Below are 18,154 nucleotides of genomic sequence, written 5' to 3' on the forward strand. Positions count from 1 at the left end.
GTCCCATAAACCTGCTAACCACACTGACTGCATGTGCCAGATCTGGTCTTGTGCAGACCAATGCATACATCAAGCTTCCTACAGCGCTAGCATAAGGAACTCGAGACGTATACACTATCTCTTCTTCAGACTAAACCTCATACATGGTAAGATGAAGATTTGATGCACACGGAGTACTAATAGGTTTACATGAAGACATTTTGAACCTTGTCAACACCTTATTAATGTAGGCCTTCTGTGACAAGAACAAATTTTTCTTCTCCCTATCTCTGAAGATCTCCATCCCTAGAATCTTCTTTGCTACACCCAAATCCTTCATCTCAAATTCAGAACTCAGAATCTCCTTCAGCTTCTTGATGTCACACATCTTCTCTGCAGCTATCAGCATGTCATCCACGTAGAGCGCCAAATAGATGAATGTGTCATCTTTCAATTTTCTCATGTAGACACAACAATCATAAGGACTTTTGATGTAGCCCAACTTGATCATATAGCTGTCGAATCTCTTGTACCATTGTCTGGGAGACTGCTTAAGTCCATAAAGGGACTTCCGAAGCTTACACACATAGTCTTCATTTCCAGGAACTCGGAAACCATCCGGCTGAGTCATGTATATCTCCTCCTCACGCTCTCCATGAAGAAACGCAGTCTTCACATCGAGTTGCTCAAGCTCCAAGTCCTGACGTGCTACCAGCGCTAGCAACACTCTGATGGAAGTATGTCTGACCACTGGTGAAAATATCTCATTGTAGTCTACTCCCTCTCTCTGACTAAAACCTCTTGCAACAACCCGAGATTTATACTTAACTCCTTCTATCGGTGATGCTCCATCCTTAATCTTGTAGATCCACTTGCATGTAACAACTCTTCTCCCTAGTGGTAATGTGACCAAATCCCATGTATGATTCTTCTCATGAGACTCCATTTCGTCTCCCATTGCTGCATGACATTTCTCATACCCGGGACAAGAAACATCTTCCATGTAAGTGGATGGTTCATACATATCCACTTCATCTACAACCTGAAGTGCATAACCCACCATATCTTCAAAACGATATCTCTCTGGTGGCCTGACATCAACCCTTCTTGGTCGATCCTTCGCGATGCTACGCTTTGTAGCATCAGGCGGTAGAGTATCCGTAGACTCCAACTGAACTTCTTCTACACGCTCATCTTGATTTTATGTGTGTTCATGTACATTGATCACTTCATGATCATCAGTACTACCTTTCTCTGCTTCAGAACTGGACCATGAGCTTCTAACCATAGATGTCACGCCCCCAATCCTGGATAGGATTGTCGGACGGCCATGGTTCGAGGAAACGTACCAGCCAGTCTTAGGACATTAAGGCAAGCGTTCCATGGTCGAGAAAGAAGGTTAAGAACATAAGGAAACTTAGACTTAACCTTATACAAGCTAAGAGACAGTTAGGATGAGTAAGATGGTAGCTGGACAAAGTAAACGAGTAGCTCGACCAGCTCAACGAAGCTAGGTTAAGTTCACTCCAACTCAACCACTACTAAGTCAGCTCCACTAGCTGGACCACTAGCTCACTCAGCTGAAGCAGCTGGGAGTCAGCTCATCTCAGCTAGATAGAATGTTCGGGTTTCTGGCCGATGGTCCGGGCTCGGCCAGTGGCGGGCCGTGAGGTCCGGTCATGGGGCCATGGACCGTTGGGGCTTGGGACAAGGCTGTGGGATAAGTCCAGAAGGCTTGGGTAAGGCCTTGGGCTTATGACCGACCCCAAACCCAATCAGAATAGGCGATGGGATGCAAGTGACCGAGAGGGCACAACCCTTGGCCGATGGTGCCCATCCGCTAGCAAGTCATGCCTGTTCGTGGGGAAAGACTTACCCCCTCGTTTTCTATATTTATGGGGCCCTCTCTGTCAATTTCATTCATCCATTCCAGAGTAAAATAACTCAGAGAAATCGTAGAGAGAGAGAGAGTTTCCGGCCAAGAGAAAGGCCGAGAGTGGTGGTGATTGTTTCTGGCGACTCTGATCGTTTAGGAACTAACCTCCGGTCAAGATGGGAGACCAAGACAAGGAGAAGAACGTGTAGAACCTAGAGGTGGTTCAGAAGGTATGATATGGGCCGTGGCTCCATCAGACCGAACAGACGGTCCATGCGATCACACCGCGGCTCTGTAGGTTCCTAAGTCCCATCCGGCTTCTCTTACTTGTTTTCTATCCGATCTCTTTCTGTTATGTCTGATATACACGAAAGGTTGTATTGTTTCAGTCCAAGGGACACGTCCCTAGACTTGGCCGATCATAACTTAACCACTAGCCTAGACATGGGTCGGCTAAACGGATGGTTTGAATCGCACCTATGACTGGGCGGTTAGATCAAATGGTTGGGCATGTATCCAAAAGGCACGAGTTGCCAAAGGTCACGAGTTCCAAAGGTTGTGAGTTGCCAAAGGGTGCAAGTAACCAAAAGGTACGAGATACCAAGGGTTACAAACATCAAGAGGTACGAGGACCAAGAGGTACCAATGAACGAAGGGGTGCATGTTCCAAACAGTGTCTGTTGATGCAGGTTCTGTTGATGCAGGTTCTGTCCGATCCTTATGGATCAGTCCATGTCTTGTCTGTTGAGATAAGTACACGGTTTGTCTAAGCCATGGTATGAGTCGCAAGGTCTGATCGGTTGATTAGCGTACCGGATTGGGTTTGAGGCTTACTCGGCCGTTGGATCCAACCCCAAGGCCGGATCAGGTAAGGAAGCCCGTTGGGCCATCGAGCCGGACTTCATGGACCGGTCGCACCTAGATTCTATCCGGTTAGACGGATTGGTCTTTGGGACGATTCGGACCTGTTCGTGTGTTCTGTTTATCTATTCTGGACCGTCTATCTGATTCTAAGTCAAGGGGTGGTTGGTTGAATGACTTAGGATACGGTAGATGGTTTCATATCTTTTTATGATTATATTGACTGAGGTTTATCTATGTTCTAGGAACCAAGCCAAGAATTGTAGAATCAACTAGTTCTAATCTCGGTTATGATTAATGCTTATTTGGTTGCGGTTTCAGGAACTAAGGATGGTTCTGGTCAAGCCAAGGAGCCGTGAAGGCTCGGTTAGTGAGAGGCTGTGTAACGTGTGGTTAGATGATGCTAGGGATGAACTAGTGATTGTCTATGAGACTGTTAAGAAGTTATGTATTGGATCTCATGTTTCTAAGTAATACAAGTTATACACATTTATATTCCGCTGTGCAATCTGTTCGTTTGTTTATGAACCTCATATTCGAATATGACAGTAAATAAAAGACTTAGAAATGAATCAAACAAGCAAAGAAATTAATAAGTAAGCATTTGTATCCAGTTGGGTCGAGAGACCAGGATCGGGTCTTACAATAGATGCTTCATCGAAAACAACATTCCTGCTTAGAATCACTCGGTTTTCTGATTGAGACCAGGCCCTGTATCCCTTGACTCCATCGCCGTAGCCCATAAAAACTCCCTTCCTTGCTCTCGGCTCTAGTTTACCTTCACTTACATGATAGTAAACAGTGCAACCGAACACTCTTAGAAGTGAATAATCAGCAGATATACCTGACCACACTTCAGAAGGTGTCCTGCACTCGATGCCTGTGTAGGGACCGAGATTTATCAAGTAACAAGCCGTGTTGACTGCTTCAGCCCAAAACCGCTTCTCCAGACCAGCATTCGAGAGCATGTACCTTGCTCTCTCTAGCAATGTCTGGTTCATTCATTCTGCTACACCATTCTGCTGTGGTGTTTCTCTGACTGTAAGATGCCTTGTAATCCCCGCATCCTTACAAAACTGATTGAACTCTGCTGAGCAGAATTCCAGACCGTTATCAGTACGAAGTCGCTTCACCTTCTTCTCTGTTTGATTCTCCACCAATATTTTCCACTCCTTGAAGCTACTGAATGCTTCACTTTTGTGCTTCATAAAAATTATCCAAGTCTTCCTCGAATAATCATCAATCATCGACACAAAATATATGTGACCTTTCAGGGACTCTACTCTGGATGGACCCCAACAGTCTGAATGGATGTAATCGAGTGTGCCTTTTGTTCTATGAATTGCCTTGCGAAAGCTCTTTCGATGCAGCTTCCCAAATATGCATTGCTCACAGAACTCTAGACTTTTGGTCTTGTGACCACAGAGAAGACCTTGCTTCGGCAGAAGTTGCATCCCACGTTCACCCATATGTTCAAGCCTCATATGCCACAGCTTAGTCATATCTTCCTCTGAGATCTCTGGTGATGCAACATTTGCTGAACCTGTAACGGTAGTACCCTTCAGCAAATATAGAGTACCGTTCATGAAACCCTTCAGAATCACATCAGAACCCTTGCAGACATTCAAAACTCCATTGCCACCCGAATATTTGAACCCTCTACTGTCCAGAAGACTCATGTATATCAAATTCTTCGTCATTGATGGAACATGCCTAACCTCGTTCAATGTGCAGAATCTACCATCATGTGTCCTGAGCTTGATTGAGCCGATCCCAACAATCTTGCAGACAAAATCGTTTGCCATCTTAATCTTGCCGTCAAGTACCTTTGTGTACTTCGAAAACCACTCTCTCCTCGGTGTCATATGGTAGGATGCTCATGTATCCAGAACCCACACATCAGAAGAGTGTGTGTGTCTGTGCACAACAAGAGCGATGTCACTATTAGACTTGGCTTCATCCTCAGCTACTGCAGCAGATCCAGACTGTTGCTCCTTCTTCTTCTTGGGACAGTCTGACTTCCAATGTCCCTTCTCTTTGTAATACTTGCAAGTATCAGTTGGCTTAGGACCTCTTGGAAACAATTTTCTTCCTTTCGACTTCCTTTTGTTCCCATATCCCTTCACACCACTGATAAACAATCCCAAAGCTTGATTGTATGTCCCTGAGTTGGATGCCTTATGGCGTAATTCCCGACTGTGAAGCGCCGACCTAACTTCTTCCAGTCTCATTGTATCTTTGCCAACAATGAACGATTGCACGAAGTTCTCGAAAGAGTTCGGCAAAGATACCAACAGGATTAGAGCAGCGTCTTCATCCTCCACCTTAACATCGATGTTACGCAGCTCCAGTAATATCGAATTTAACTTGTCAAGATGGTCGCGAAGCTCAATATCTTCTTGCATACGCAAAGCAAAGAGGCGTTGCTTCAGAAGTAGCTTGTTCGTCAGAGATTTTTTCATGTACAAGCTCTCCAACTTCTACCACAAATTAGCAGCAGTTTTCTCATCCGACACTTCGATGATGATCTCGTCTGCTAGACACAACAAAATTGTTGTGAACGTCTTCTCTTCTAGAGTCTCCAAATCAGCTGCTTCAGATTTTTTCCCTGACAATGGTCCCCAGATGCCTTGTTGCTTCAACAACGCCTGTATCTTAATCTGCCAAAGACTGAAGCTATTTCTCCCATCAAACTTGTCGATCTTCGCTCTTATTCCAGACATCTTCTCACTAGATCACAACCCGAAGCTCTGATACCAGTTTGTTGTAACAATTGTGAGAAGGAACAGATGCGGAAACATATGAATAAAAATGATGTAACAACGACACAGAGATTTAACGTGGTTCACCAGCTTGGCTACGTCCACGGGCAAAGAGAGATCTTATTATTGGAGGCGATATTGAGTTTACAGAGTGCAAGTTCAGGGTTACTTCGAATACAAGATATATATAGTAACATCTCGCGTCTAAAACCCTAAACTAAACGGACTCATGGGCCTAAGCCCACGATCAGATGTAACATCCATAATAACTTGATGCAACGCTCTTGATGCAACCGAGTCGGTATGATGTACGTGATGTAACATACATCGCCTAGATGTAACATCCAGATTCAAGGCATATCAACATTTTTTTTTCTCTCTCTGCATCGAAATAACGTACCGTGGGAGCAAAACTATTCACAGTAGAAATGATAGCATCAGAGACTGCTTCTCCTTTCCGAAATATAGTGACAGCAGATTCTATCTTCACCTGAAAACATTTAGGTGTTAGTGCCAAAAAAAAAAAGAAGAATCTTAATTAGCAGATGAGCAAGATCTAATTTACCTTTGCACCTTCCCTTAGGGGAACCCTGGAAAGAAGAGAATGCAGGGATTGTGTGGTCATGGAAATAGATGAAAAGTGTTCTCTTCCCATGTCCTCCCATGCCTCAAGATGCTTAACCTATTTCAGATATATATATATATATATATATATATATATATATTTCTTATCAATCAGATGCTTCAAAGAGACTAGCAAGATAATCTCTGCGGGTTTGGCAATACCAGAATCGACAAATGGGTTTGGATCTGAGACGTACTTGAGAAACAAGGAGATGAGCCAGCTTCATTTCCAACTGTTTCTTTTGCAGATTAATTCTCTCTTGTAGAACCAAATTTTGTAATTTGGTAAGAGCATCACATGCACATAGTAATTGTTTCTGCAAAGGTTTCATGAGTAGAAGTGATGATAACTGTATTTTTTTGTAGAGAGTAGAAAGAGTGACATTACCTTTGCTCGGGAGGCTACATTATTGTTTGCAGCCGATGCTCTAGCATTGACAAACCTCCACTGAACCAACCGATTGTTCATAAGCTTCAGCTGATGAGAAGCCTCTGTCTTTGGTTTTAATGGGGAAGAGATGGGAGAAGACTTGTTCTTGCTCCTCCTGAAGAAATCCAAACCAAGGTTGAATAGTTTACCAACGCCTTTACCTCTTGGAGGCTTGAGGTTTGAACTTGGATATATGCTCGAGGCCTGATGAGCTTCCAATGATCTTCCTGGTGACAGCGCCCACTGAGACATTGAACTGCCATACCTAGCTGCTGAATTAGTCCTACTCTCAATACCCCTAAAGCTCTGGGAACCTTGTTGTAACCTAATATTGTTTGTGGTGCACCCTTTCCTTGCATCATGCAGATATTTAGAAGAGACTTTGATACCAGGTTTATGGCTCCTGGATAATGAACGACTTGTGCTAAGAGTTGTTGAAGCAAAGGACACATCACTCAACTCTGAATCAGATTCATCATTATAATAGAGTAGAGAGGAGCGAGAGTTTCTCCTTGATGATGATAATGATGATGATCTGTGCAATGCACATTCGTCAACGGAAAATCTGCCAGGAAGTATGACATTATCCTCATCATCGATCTGCCTACTATTTTCTTTTGTGTCAACTTCAGGACCATTACTTTGATTTGGGATCCCATCTGACATCCGATCATTCTTTCTCAGACCGAGATGGACGTTGTTGGAAGATGAATTGGAAGTGGAGTTTCTGCCGATAGGAGAAGAACATGATGACGGAGAGAGGAAACGTGAACTAACCACGCGGGACTTTCCTCTGCTTGTTGTTTTCAGGGAAACATTTTCATGCTCACAACTCTTCATTGTTACTCTGAGAGCTTCCTCTATGAGAGAGAGAGAGAGAAGTAGGGAAGATTTTAAATCTTAAGTTACAGAGAATCTTTTTTGTAACTTTCAAAAAAAATGGCGGCTCAATAGATGAGTCATAAGTTGGTTCGGTTCCACTATGGTCGCCAATATTATAGGGTTTGTTATTATTCAGTTATACTTATTCTTTGAAGCAAAGATTTTTTTCTCTCTTTTTTTGTCTTCTCGTAAGAAAAGATTATTGTATACAAACAGAGAATAATTGATGCTTCACTGAATTTGAATTATCAACATTCACAACATATAGAAAGTGATTGGTGTCTGTCTGAGCATACAAAACACTCGCAAGTGTCTCTGTAACCAAATGTGGGAGGTATGGCTGTCTAGAAGATGGAAGTAAATCTAGCCAAACACTAAAATATCAATGAAAATTGCATTGTTTCATAAAAAAGGTGAAGTGAAGAACAGCTCCATTGTCGATAAAACGAGCATCCACATTGGCATAGCCCAATCCCAGAATATCCCACAATGCCTCTAGTGCCTCTGTGTTTCTCGATTGAGGATATTTGATTGCCCTTTCTTTTTTTTTGGCAGCGCAAGTGAATCTGTATATTATTTTTCTTAATTCTTTAGAATCTAAAAGAAGATGAAGGTTTTTTCTAGCATGGAACATGTCAGACAATAAGCCTATTGTTAATAAGGTTATCTTTGTATACACGCTACTAGTCCCGGAGAGAACCGGGAAGTCGCTGGAGCCTATAGAGTTTATGTTTCAGGGTTGGCTGGAAAGGAGCGGTCAAGTTGAGCTTGGAGATTCTGAGCGTCTTGTGCTCAAGGGTCAAGAGTCTTGACTTTTGAGAACAGATTTGGACATTGTTAAACCAGAAGAGGCAGAACATAAAATATACTCTGTTCTGTTCTCTTGTTTGTTTTTTTTTTGAAACACAACTTATATTAATGCAACAGAGAGAGTTAGGTGATAGTCATAGAGACTTCACCATCTACAAGACCCTGTTTTGTTTAAAAGATCAGCAGCAGAGTTCTATCTCTAGGAATCCAGTTAAAGGAAATAAACTCAAAGTGAAATGAAAGATCAACAATGTCGGAAATGATCAGCAGCAGAGTTCTCTTGTTTTAAATTCAAAGAAAATAAGACAGATTTTGCAAATGCGATTGATGGTGTACAGGCCCATGCATATTCCAGAAAGATAAGTGCTCTGGGATTATTTTTTTCCCCTTGTAATACTCGGAGACAATACAGACCTTTGTGGTCACTTCATGTTTCACGACCTCACGCTAACATTCATACAGTTAAAAACAGTTTCCAGAGACACCTCCGCACATTTTCACTAGACATATCAACTCTGACTAATTCACTATCAAACAACACCATCATTTTGCTTTTACTAAAATAAAAACACCACATGACTACCCTTGTGTCTACTTTATTGCTTAAAAAAGTAGGATTCGAAGAGCAAAGATACTTTATCGATCTAACACTTCAAAGCTCGTAACCTGGGAACCTGGCCTGCGACGGGTCGACCATGTCAAGGAAGAGATAGGCCATCCCTCCAACGCCTTCAAACAAGGAATAAGGACTATCACCTCCGTGCATTTCTCCTTTTGAGAGTAGCTTGTGGCCTTTGTCAAGCAGAAAGCTGGCGAAGGCTTTTGCCTGGTGCAGATACTCGTTCCGTCCAGTAGCTCTGTAAAGGGAGAGAGAAACATATGCATTGCCACTGATCCCATGACAGATCCCCACCTGCTTGAGCAATCCACGGTTCCAAACCACCTCTGCTGCAGCTTCACCAGCCTCCAGAAACTCTCTCTCCCCAAAAACCTGTGTTTCATTCATATCCCAGAGATCAATAATGGTCTAGAAAGCATTAAAAGGAATCATCACCTCAGCTGCCTTCACAAGCGTCCCGGGAGCTCCATGACACCAATGCACAAGAAAATCTCTTCTCCTATCCTCTTCACTAGCAGGGTAGTTTCCATTTGGAAACCGATTGTTGATGATATACTTAAGGGTTCCCCGCACATCCTCTGCCACGTCTGGCTTCAGCTGAACATCCATCAAGACATGCATGATACCAGCAAGCCCATGTGCTGCGCCCCAGTACCTTTGGCCATACCATTGAAACATAAGGGGCGAGTTTCCATTCTTAGCCATTGATCTACCTTCCTTGATAATCTCCTCAGTAACTTGGCGCAGCACACTTATTCTTTGTCATAAAGATATTATAGTGACAAAAAAGGCGACGTATCAAAATCTTTTAACATCCTAAGCATTTCACTTACAATGGTAGTTGAAGACAAAGTTTCTGCACCAACACATTTGTTCACAAAGAGACAAGCCCATAGATAACCAACTCTTCCTGAATAAGCTGACCAGTTTAACCCCAAGTCTCCATCACAACCTGAGAAACAGATCAAATGCCCAATGGAATGGAATCTATATAATAAGAAAGAAAGACGATATCTTTTGACTCCGTAACCATAAGCTTTTGACTCTTCTCTGAAGAAGAAAAAGCTCTCATCACTCGCTCCCTTAAACCATCAATCAATTCATGGCCGATGTCTTCATGAGCGACGACAATATCTCTGAGGCCCATCCCCCGACTCAACATTCGTTGGATGGAGATGGTGATTTTGGATCTGAAAATAATCCCGCCTCCCCCAACGGCAACGACGACGACGCGTTATTCGCCTCCGACGTGAGTGGCGCCGGTCAGTCTTCTATTCATTCAATATGGTTGAAAAATCGTCATATGGGATGGGAGAGGAGAGATTTAGTATAATTAACTAATGTGTATCTTGTAAGCTTACAAATAGATATCAGCTTACTCCATCAGAGTACCACATGTCTTGTCTTCACCATACATTAAATAATCTCTCAGTGATTTTTGATACTGATGTTTTCCTTCACAGCCTAAACGCCATTCACCTTGAGGAGGAGAAGGAAAAGAAAGAGAAGGAGATGCGCAATCAGATCATAGCTGAAGCTGATGCATTCAGGTAGGTAATTAAGCAGAGCTATTAATTAAACTCACACAACTTCATGCATGCCAGTTTTGATTGCAGAGCTTATCCCGCGTGAGGCTGACAAGAAGCCTTCTGTGACTGTTATCCAGGGTCCTAAACCTGGGAAGCCCACCGATCTTGGGAGAATGAGGCAGATTTTCCTCAAGCTCAAGACAAATCCACCACCCCACATGATGCCTCCTCCTCCGCCCCCAGCCAAAGATGGAAAACCTGCAGCGGAAACAAAAGGGGCAGAAGAAAAACCTGCAAGTGCTGAAACAGCGAAACCAGAGGTTGCTGCAGTTGCCTCGGGAGAGGGGGAGAAACCTGTGGCTGAGGCTGAGGGAGCCAAGGCAGACGTTCACGTTAATCATTTTGATTCCACGTCTTATATTTGCAAGACTTGAGGATTTACAGATACTGGTTGTTTGTTGGATGAATAATATCTATCATAAGTTGTCTGTCAATAGTTTGGGTGGTGTTTGATCCAATAATGGTGTTTATGCTGAAATGTTTGTTGAATCAATACAATAAAAGAATCTAAAAATAAAAGATTAGATTCTTGAGGTTTAGGAGAAATCTTAAAGAATCAAATAGAAAATGAACATCAAAAGAGTTTATTGATTTAAGATTGTATTACATGTAGAATTACAAGTGTAAATAAATCTAACAATCCATAAACTCTTTGTAGAATGTGTTCTAGGTCTAAAATGGGAAAGAGAATCCCCTTTCTCATAAGGAGGAGCTCCTTATTTATAGAAAGATATGTCTAGGGTTTTCTAGCCAAATGGGCCTAGTACATTGTCTAATGGGCCTTGAGGAAGGATGTAAATCCACCTCCAACAGTAAGTCCCCCAAGTTCGTTGGGAGAGATGAAATCGATCTCTGCGAAGTTTACGAATAGGGTTTATTAGACAATGAACTAGACACATTCATGCCTATGACGGTTTAGGCGAGTTTATTTCGAACTTGTGCCTAGTAAGAAGCGAGTTTGCTTTAAACTCGTGCTTAGCGAAAGACGAGTTTACTTGACTCATGCTAAGACAGAGGCGAGTTTACTGAGAGCTCGTGCCTAGTGGAAGGAGAGCTTCTGTAAACTCATGCCTAGCCAAAGACGAGTTTTTGTAAACTCGTGTCTAACAATAAGCGAGTCGAATGCAAATTTGTGCCTAATAAAAAGCAAGTTCAATTTAAACTCGTGCCTAAAATACACGTTTACCGAACTATTGCCGACCCGAAGTCTCGTGTTGAGATTGTGTGTATCGAGCAAGTTGTTGGCTTGTGTGTTCGTCAGGTTATGATGATGTTGAGAAACGTGCTGCCTTGTGCCATTTGTACTGCTCCCGACAAGCTCGTAGGTGAAAGCTCATCTTTCGAAGCGTGAGAACATGATGGTGACAACTGCTTGTTGATTCTCTTTGGCCCAGAATCGCTGGCTCGCAAAAAATATGATCATGGTCAGATCAATATAAACCACAAGACATAACCAACTTTGGCATAATCAATAAACAAGCTGCTGACTTGTTTTTGCTTAGTGTTCACAAGTTGATTTGATACTAGTAATATAATAATTACTAAGCAATGTGCATGTCACGGATAATAAAGCAAGCACCACTGAGTTTATAAAATTTAAATATTCGAGAAACTTATCTTTGAGGATAAGTAGTCGCGAGTTGTTGGAGATGAGAACTTATCTCTTCCTTTTTTTTTTTTTTTTTTGAAGTAGATGACCCTGAGCTGAGGCCAGGCTGGTCATGGTCCATCATATGCTCCTCTGTTTTCTTCTCTCTCTCGTTTTGGAGCTTGAACAGAGCTTGAAGCTGCTTTGAGCTGCTCTAGAGGTCATGTCTGAGCTTGAGCTTGTTCCTCTTCTCATCTTGTGGTCGTCTCTGTTCGTCAAGCTCGTGGCGAGATGATATCGGAGATGACACGTTCAGTCCCACCACCGAAACCCGACCAAACACATGGTAGCTTTACTAGATCAGTCTCGATGATCGTATCCGTATCCGACGTTCTTGGGGTGTCACAGCAGCAGAGTAAACTCCAGTCAAAACGTCTCTGCATCTCATGAATCTTCTTCTCGAGAAAGGCCAGAACTCGAAGATGCCTCGACTGTTATCCTGTGGAGAATCTAGTCTGTATAATCAAGAACAAGGAGGAGCTGATCGTTGTTGTGATCGCCATGTGAGAACTCGTCTAGTGGTCTTGAAGCTTTAAAAACTTTCTTCACAAACTCATGAACAGAGTCTTTCTCGAGAAGATAATCAAGAGACACTGATCCAACTTTCTCTTCTACTGTTTTATCCTCCAGATGGATTCTCTCAAGGCTCTTCACGAGAATATGTTTTGTGCCGACACGTTGGTTGCGGCAAACTGGTTGTCGGGAAGAGAAGCTTGATGTAAGGAAGTTGATAAGCTTTATTCTTGGCTAGGGGTTTGAAGTCAGCGAGTTCAGTTACATGACAAGTTCAGAGCTTTATTTGTGAAGTCGAGCTCAGGCTCCTTCACTTCCAAAGAAGAACAAGAACAGATGATGGAGCTTAGAGAAGCGCATCATTTGATGAAACAAATGACGAGGTGATGAGGGGGGCGAGGTGATGAGGGGGGCGAGGTGATTGGTTCGTCATCTCCGCTCTTGCCGGAATCAGACGGTTGCAGGAAGCGACAAGTTCGTCCAACAAGAAAGTCTCGAACTTTGGAAGTTCTTTGGTAACATCAACAGCAAGGCTTCGTCAGAGAGCTTCATACCCTTCGTTCGCTGTGTCGATCGAATGTTTCCGTAGCTTCTCTCAACTTTCTCTCACTCTGTCTCTTCGTTCGCTGTGATGGTGAAGATGGTGGACTTATTGTACGAGCTCGTCGTCTCGTGGATCTCTCTTGCCTGAGCTGAGATGGTGGTGAGCTCAAAGCTGGTGACTTTACCAATTAGGTCCGAGAGCTGGTCACGGATCGAGATCGTCGAGATGAAGAGAAGCCTCTGAACAGAGATTACAACCCCGATACCGTACTTCTCCACCGCGAACAGCTTCTTTGTGAAGAGCTGAGGATGCGACCCCGTTACTCTCCGCCGCTCAGTTTCTTCGCCATTGGATTTGATGACTTGGAGCAGATCGCCACCGTCTGTGTGTTGCTCCGTCGTCGTCGGGATCTCGCCGGAGGGAATGACGAGGACGAGGTGATTATGAAGCTTGTTGGATCTAATTTGGGTTTCTCTCCTCAAAAGATCATCTTTTTCTTTGAGCCCAAACCGCCTAGGTTGTTGCAGGCGAAGATGGAGAGTCCCGGCCTAGGTATCGACGTCGACGTCTCCTGTCTCGCTAGCCGCAACGGAGGGATCAAAGACTCGTGGAAGATCGGTTACGAAGCGACCAAGAACAGTCTCGTCGCCGGCAAAAGCGATCTTTACGTCCAGGATCGTGAGACCAACGGCTTTCTTCAAGAGTTTCAGTGGACCCGTCGAGATCTGCTCCGACGGGAAGCTTTACGTGATGTTCGGAGACGACAAGCTCAGAGTCTCAGTATTGGGCTCGTTGGTGGGCCTTTAGTGACATCAACCGCAGCGCTTCATGAAATGCTTCCTCCTTTACCGAGAAGACTTGCGGTCAAGCTCGATCTAAGATTTTCTCCAGTTTGATATGATTTTAAGATAGTTCTCCTTAGTCCCCTCCTTCTAGCGCCAACTGTTTGATCCAATAATGGTGTTTATGCTGAAATGTTTGTTGAATCAATACAATAAAAGAATCTAAAAATAAAAGATTAGATTCTTGAGGTTTAGGAGAAATCTTAAAGAATCAAATAGAAAATGAACATCAAAAGAGTTTATTGATTTAAGATTGTATTACATGTAGAATTACAAGTGTAAATAAATCTAACAATCCATAAACTCTTTGTAGAATGTGTTCTAGGTCTAAAATGGGGAAGAGAATCCCCTTTCTCATAAGGAGGAGCTCTTTATTTATAGAAAGATATGTCTAGGGTTTTCTAGCCAAATGGGGCTAGTACATTGTCTAATGGGCCTTGAGGAAGGATGTAAATCCACCTCCAACAGGTGGTGAGAATGTCGTGATTGTGTGCCATGTTAACATTGTTCTCCTAGCTGACCTGACGGTCCGGAAAATAATGGCGTGGATGCACGTGGTGGTGAGGTCTAGTTGTTTCGTCTGTTTCCAGTCACTCTAAAGGTATGTAGGAGCATGTTAAAGAATTTATAATGCCTCCCCTCAGTGAGAGAAATGAAGACATTTGGGAAATTATTACATCGAAAGAGTCCCCAAGTTGTTCTCATTGGAAAAAGGCGTGGGGCTAGCAAAAGAGTTGGAAGAGAAAGCAATGAGATTTTGCACACTGTGGTAGCTATTATTTATGCATTTGTAGGCTGTCTCATTATATAATAATGTCCCACAAATGACACTAAATATGATGATAATACAGTACTTTACTCCTATCGCCTTTTACAAGGTTTAGAAGCAAATAAGAAAAAATATTAAAAAAAGGATTACATAAAGAGTAGGTCCAACATTAGTAAGTAGTAAGTACTATAGTAAGTAGTCACAGAATCAAGCTCTGATGGCTTCCTTCACCAACACACATAAACACAACCCCAAACAAAACAGAAAAAGAAAAACGAGGGAAGAGGGAGGAGAGCATCCTCTCACTCTCACTCACTCAGTATCCTCACCGATTCTCTCTCCCAACAAAAAAGAAGTGAGGACAGAGAAATGGGGGTGGGGAGCTTCAGTTTAGTTAGAGGACAGGGGAGAAGTTGAGGCGGGAGGTGTAAGTAGCTTTGGGAACCCATTTTTTGGGGATGACGTCAGCTGCGGAGAGCGTTTTGTTGTTTGACAAAGTGGTGAGCTTAACGGAGAGTGGTCCCTTTAGTGGTCCTCCGACGATGCACCAGTTTGCTCCCCATATGTGCTTCATTGCTATCCACTCCTTCGACCCCGCCTGCATTACAAAAAAAAACTAACAATAAAGAAAGAAGAAAAAGAAGGAATTATAAAAAAAAAACAAAAAAAAAAAAGAGAATGCCAATTAAAGGAATATACATACTTGACGAATGTGCATAGAGCCAATGTCACCTTCTCCGTCTTCATACTCAATGAGAAGAGATAACCAATAAGCTGTTGATCCTGCGTTCACATGGAATGCTATGTTCTTCTCTCTGTATTTGCATGCCGTCCTGTTTTTTTCACCAACTAGTTTAGCTCAGTGTTATTTATAAAATAAAAAAAAAGACAGACAACCAAGTGTAGTGTGCGTGTCAGAGCATCCAGACTTGTGTGAAGTCATGTATAGTCAACGGTCAAACTATGGGACCATCGAAAACCAGAACGCCGTTAAAGTTAAACTTATTTGTTTACTCCTTCCAATGTAATAAAATAAAATAAGATAATACATACACACACTCATTTGTTCGTTAGCATTTAGCAGTCATTGAAAAAACGAAGGAAAAGAGGTTACCGGCGATAGAGGAGGGAGATGAGGCCGCGGTTGCGGATGATGCCGGAATGGCCGGGGATAGCCAAATGGCCAAATGCGGCGCCACTAAGGTCAAAGTGAGTGTGCTTTGCTCGAGCAGATGGTCCTGACGGTGACTGGTCTGTGACAATTATTGTGACTGCTCTCTTTGAGCAGATGGTCTTGTCCAGACACCTGACCTTGTAGCAAGCACCGCAGCCTTCGCCGCTCTTGAACAGCAACGGACTCACTGCTCCAACGCGAGCCTTGAACGGCTTCACGTCCACCAGCGACCCATACCCGCATGCTCCTCCTGCAGTTTCATTATTATATTGTTTTTGGTTTCTCAATAAAAGCCTAAACTTTTAATTTGTTGGAGTCAAAAAAATCAAGAGCAAGTAAAAGAAAGAAGAGGGTGTAGGCGGTTGTTACCGCTGCTGCCATCGCCCTCAGGACTTCCGTACCAGGTGGCCGTGGCGGGGAGCCAATGTGGGGCTGATCTGTGGCGATTAGAGTGAGAGGTGGATGCGTCTCCTCTCGGCAGCAGCTGCAAGAACAAGAAGCAGAGTGTCGGTAGGAGCTGCATTTCCACCGGCTATACCACACTTCTATTGGTGAGCAAGCAGAATCTAAATGGAGTGAGAGAGAGGGTGTGTGTAGTTTGGGCGTTAAATAGAAAATGGGGGTAAAGGAAAGAGGAGGAAGCCTTTTTGCATCAAATCAAAATGCATTGTGTTTGTGCCAGTTATGACCCTGAGTCCTTCTCCTTATTTACGAAAGGTATGCCATTCATGGACCCACTGACAGTTAGGGCCTCGATTCCACACGATCCCGTAGGGTAATGCATGTTTATGCAATTATTTATAAAAAGATTCGGCCGTTGAAGTCTTCTTTTGGGAGAAAGATTCTTCTTGTGCTTCTGCTTAAGAAAAAGAATCCGTTGTTCTCTTCTTGTTACTTAAGTTCTTTATTCGAACAGGTAATAATAATATGGTCGAACTGGTTGAATATGTGCTGATATGTGCAGGGCCGGCCGAATGGTTTCATGGACCCTGGGACAAACAAAAATTTTAATTTCCAAACTATTATTTTTTAAAAAAAAATCTGATAGACATAGTTTTTTTTTAAAATACCAGAATTATTTTTAAAAATAAATTTATGGAAATAAAAAAAAATTCATATAAGAAAAATTTGGGTCCCTCTTCTTATTTTTAATATAAAAATATATGTATTTTTTTTAAAAAACGAGTCCTTATCTATTAAGAAATAGGGGGAGAATGGATTGGGTCCGGGCGATCGCACCGTTCGCCTCCTTGTCTAAGCCTGCCCTGGATATGTGCCGCTCAATAGTATGTATCATATTTCACTTGTTGGGACAACATTGAATTCACTAGCTAACGGATTTGTCTTCACATCATTGAACTCATTGCTCGCTAGTATATAAACTTAATACTACAAGTTATGTGTACTACTTACAACAACAAACAAACATCACCTTCTTCATGCATCTCTGAAGAAGAAACAAAAAATCTTTATTAAAAGATTGGTCAAGGTCACTGAAAGGAGCTATAGATCAATAACATCTTTCAATAGACACGATAAGATTGGAGAAACAAAATCTTGTTCGCCAATCTTTTTCCCACAGACACAGCGACAGCGCATCAACCATTTCTACAATATAAAAATAGTATCATTTTTCATAACTGTTTCTGAGTTTCATACTTTCTTTTAACCAAGTAACTAACAACTAATCATACCTCAATAAGGCCATTAATCACTTTGATTTCATTTTCCGTCTACATCTATTGTTAAAAAAAAAATGATATTGCAATTGTAATTCCTATTTTTACGGTTTGTTGTATTAGGCTGCACATGACAATATGACATAACTAGTGCCTACGCCACAGTCCACAGTCCTTAAGAGCACCAGCATTAATGAAATCCCGGTTGGGGTTCATAATTTGATTTTTTTATTATTTTTTTTTTCGTTTAATTTTTTTTGTTTAAAAAAAAAAAATTGACCAATAGCGGGCCGCCACGTGGCGTGGAGCCCGCTGAACAGTAATGATCTGGGTTCATCCGGAAGGAGCGTGGCGAGATAGAGTCATAACTGTAGCAGATTATAATTTTTTTTCTCGCATGTGAAATCCTCTTATGATTCCCTGGTGCGCATGGTCTTACTTTTGATTATACGGCTCTTCTTATTCTCTTTTTTTTTTTTTCTTTTGAATTTACAAAGAAAACGATTCTCTTTGGATACAACTTCAGTAGGAACTATATTCTATTGTCAATTAC

At 42.4% G+C, this 18,154-nt stretch overlaps 2 protein-coding genes across 6 annotated transcripts; both read right to left on the reverse strand.

Moving 5' to 3' along the window:
• Positions 1-3,176: 3,176 nt before the first annotated feature.
• LOC106357530 (lanC-like protein GCL2) lies at positions 3,177-10,642 on the reverse strand. 5 transcript variants are annotated; one of them, XM_013797197.3, is made up of 5 exons: positions 10,429-10,642; positions 10,205-10,322; positions 9,677-10,114; positions 9,279-9,498; positions 8,574-9,215 (listed from the first exon to the last, which is right to left on the reverse strand). In XM_013797197.3, exons 4-5 carry the CDS (start codon positions 9,462-9,464, stop codon positions 8,877-8,879), a joined length of 525 nt encoding a protein of 174 aa, XP_013652651.2. In that variant the 5' UTR covers positions 9,465-9,498; positions 9,677-10,114; positions 10,205-10,322; positions 10,429-10,642; the 3' UTR covers positions 8,574-8,876. The 5 variants fall into 5 exon arrangements, with proteins under 5 accessions (XP_048619754.1, XP_048619753.1, XP_048619752.1 ...); XM_048763797.1 differs by having other exon boundaries at positions 3,177-9,498; XM_048763796.1 differs by having other exon boundaries at positions 3,177-9,215; positions 9,279-10,114.
• A 4,092-nt stretch (positions 10,643-14,734) lies between these two features.
• Positions 14,735-16,548, reverse strand: LOC111207419 (expansin-B1). Its single transcript, XM_022705426.2, has 4 exons — positions 16,292-16,548; positions 15,863-16,172; positions 15,452-15,581; positions 14,735-15,346 (listed from the first exon to the last, which is right to left on the reverse strand). Exons 1-4 carry the CDS (start codon positions 16,443-16,445, stop codon positions 15,143-15,145), a joined length of 798 nt encoding a protein of 265 aa, XP_022561147.1. The 5' UTR covers positions 16,446-16,548; the 3' UTR covers positions 14,735-15,142.
• Positions 16,549-18,154: the final 1,606 nt, after the last annotated feature.

The sequence above is a fragment of the Brassica napus genome, chromosome C7, assembly GCF_020379485.1.
Source record: "Brassica napus cultivar Da-Ae chromosome C7, Da-Ae, whole genome shotgun sequence".
NCBI lineage: Eukaryota > Viridiplantae > Streptophyta > Magnoliopsida > Brassicales > Brassicaceae > Brassica > Brassica napus.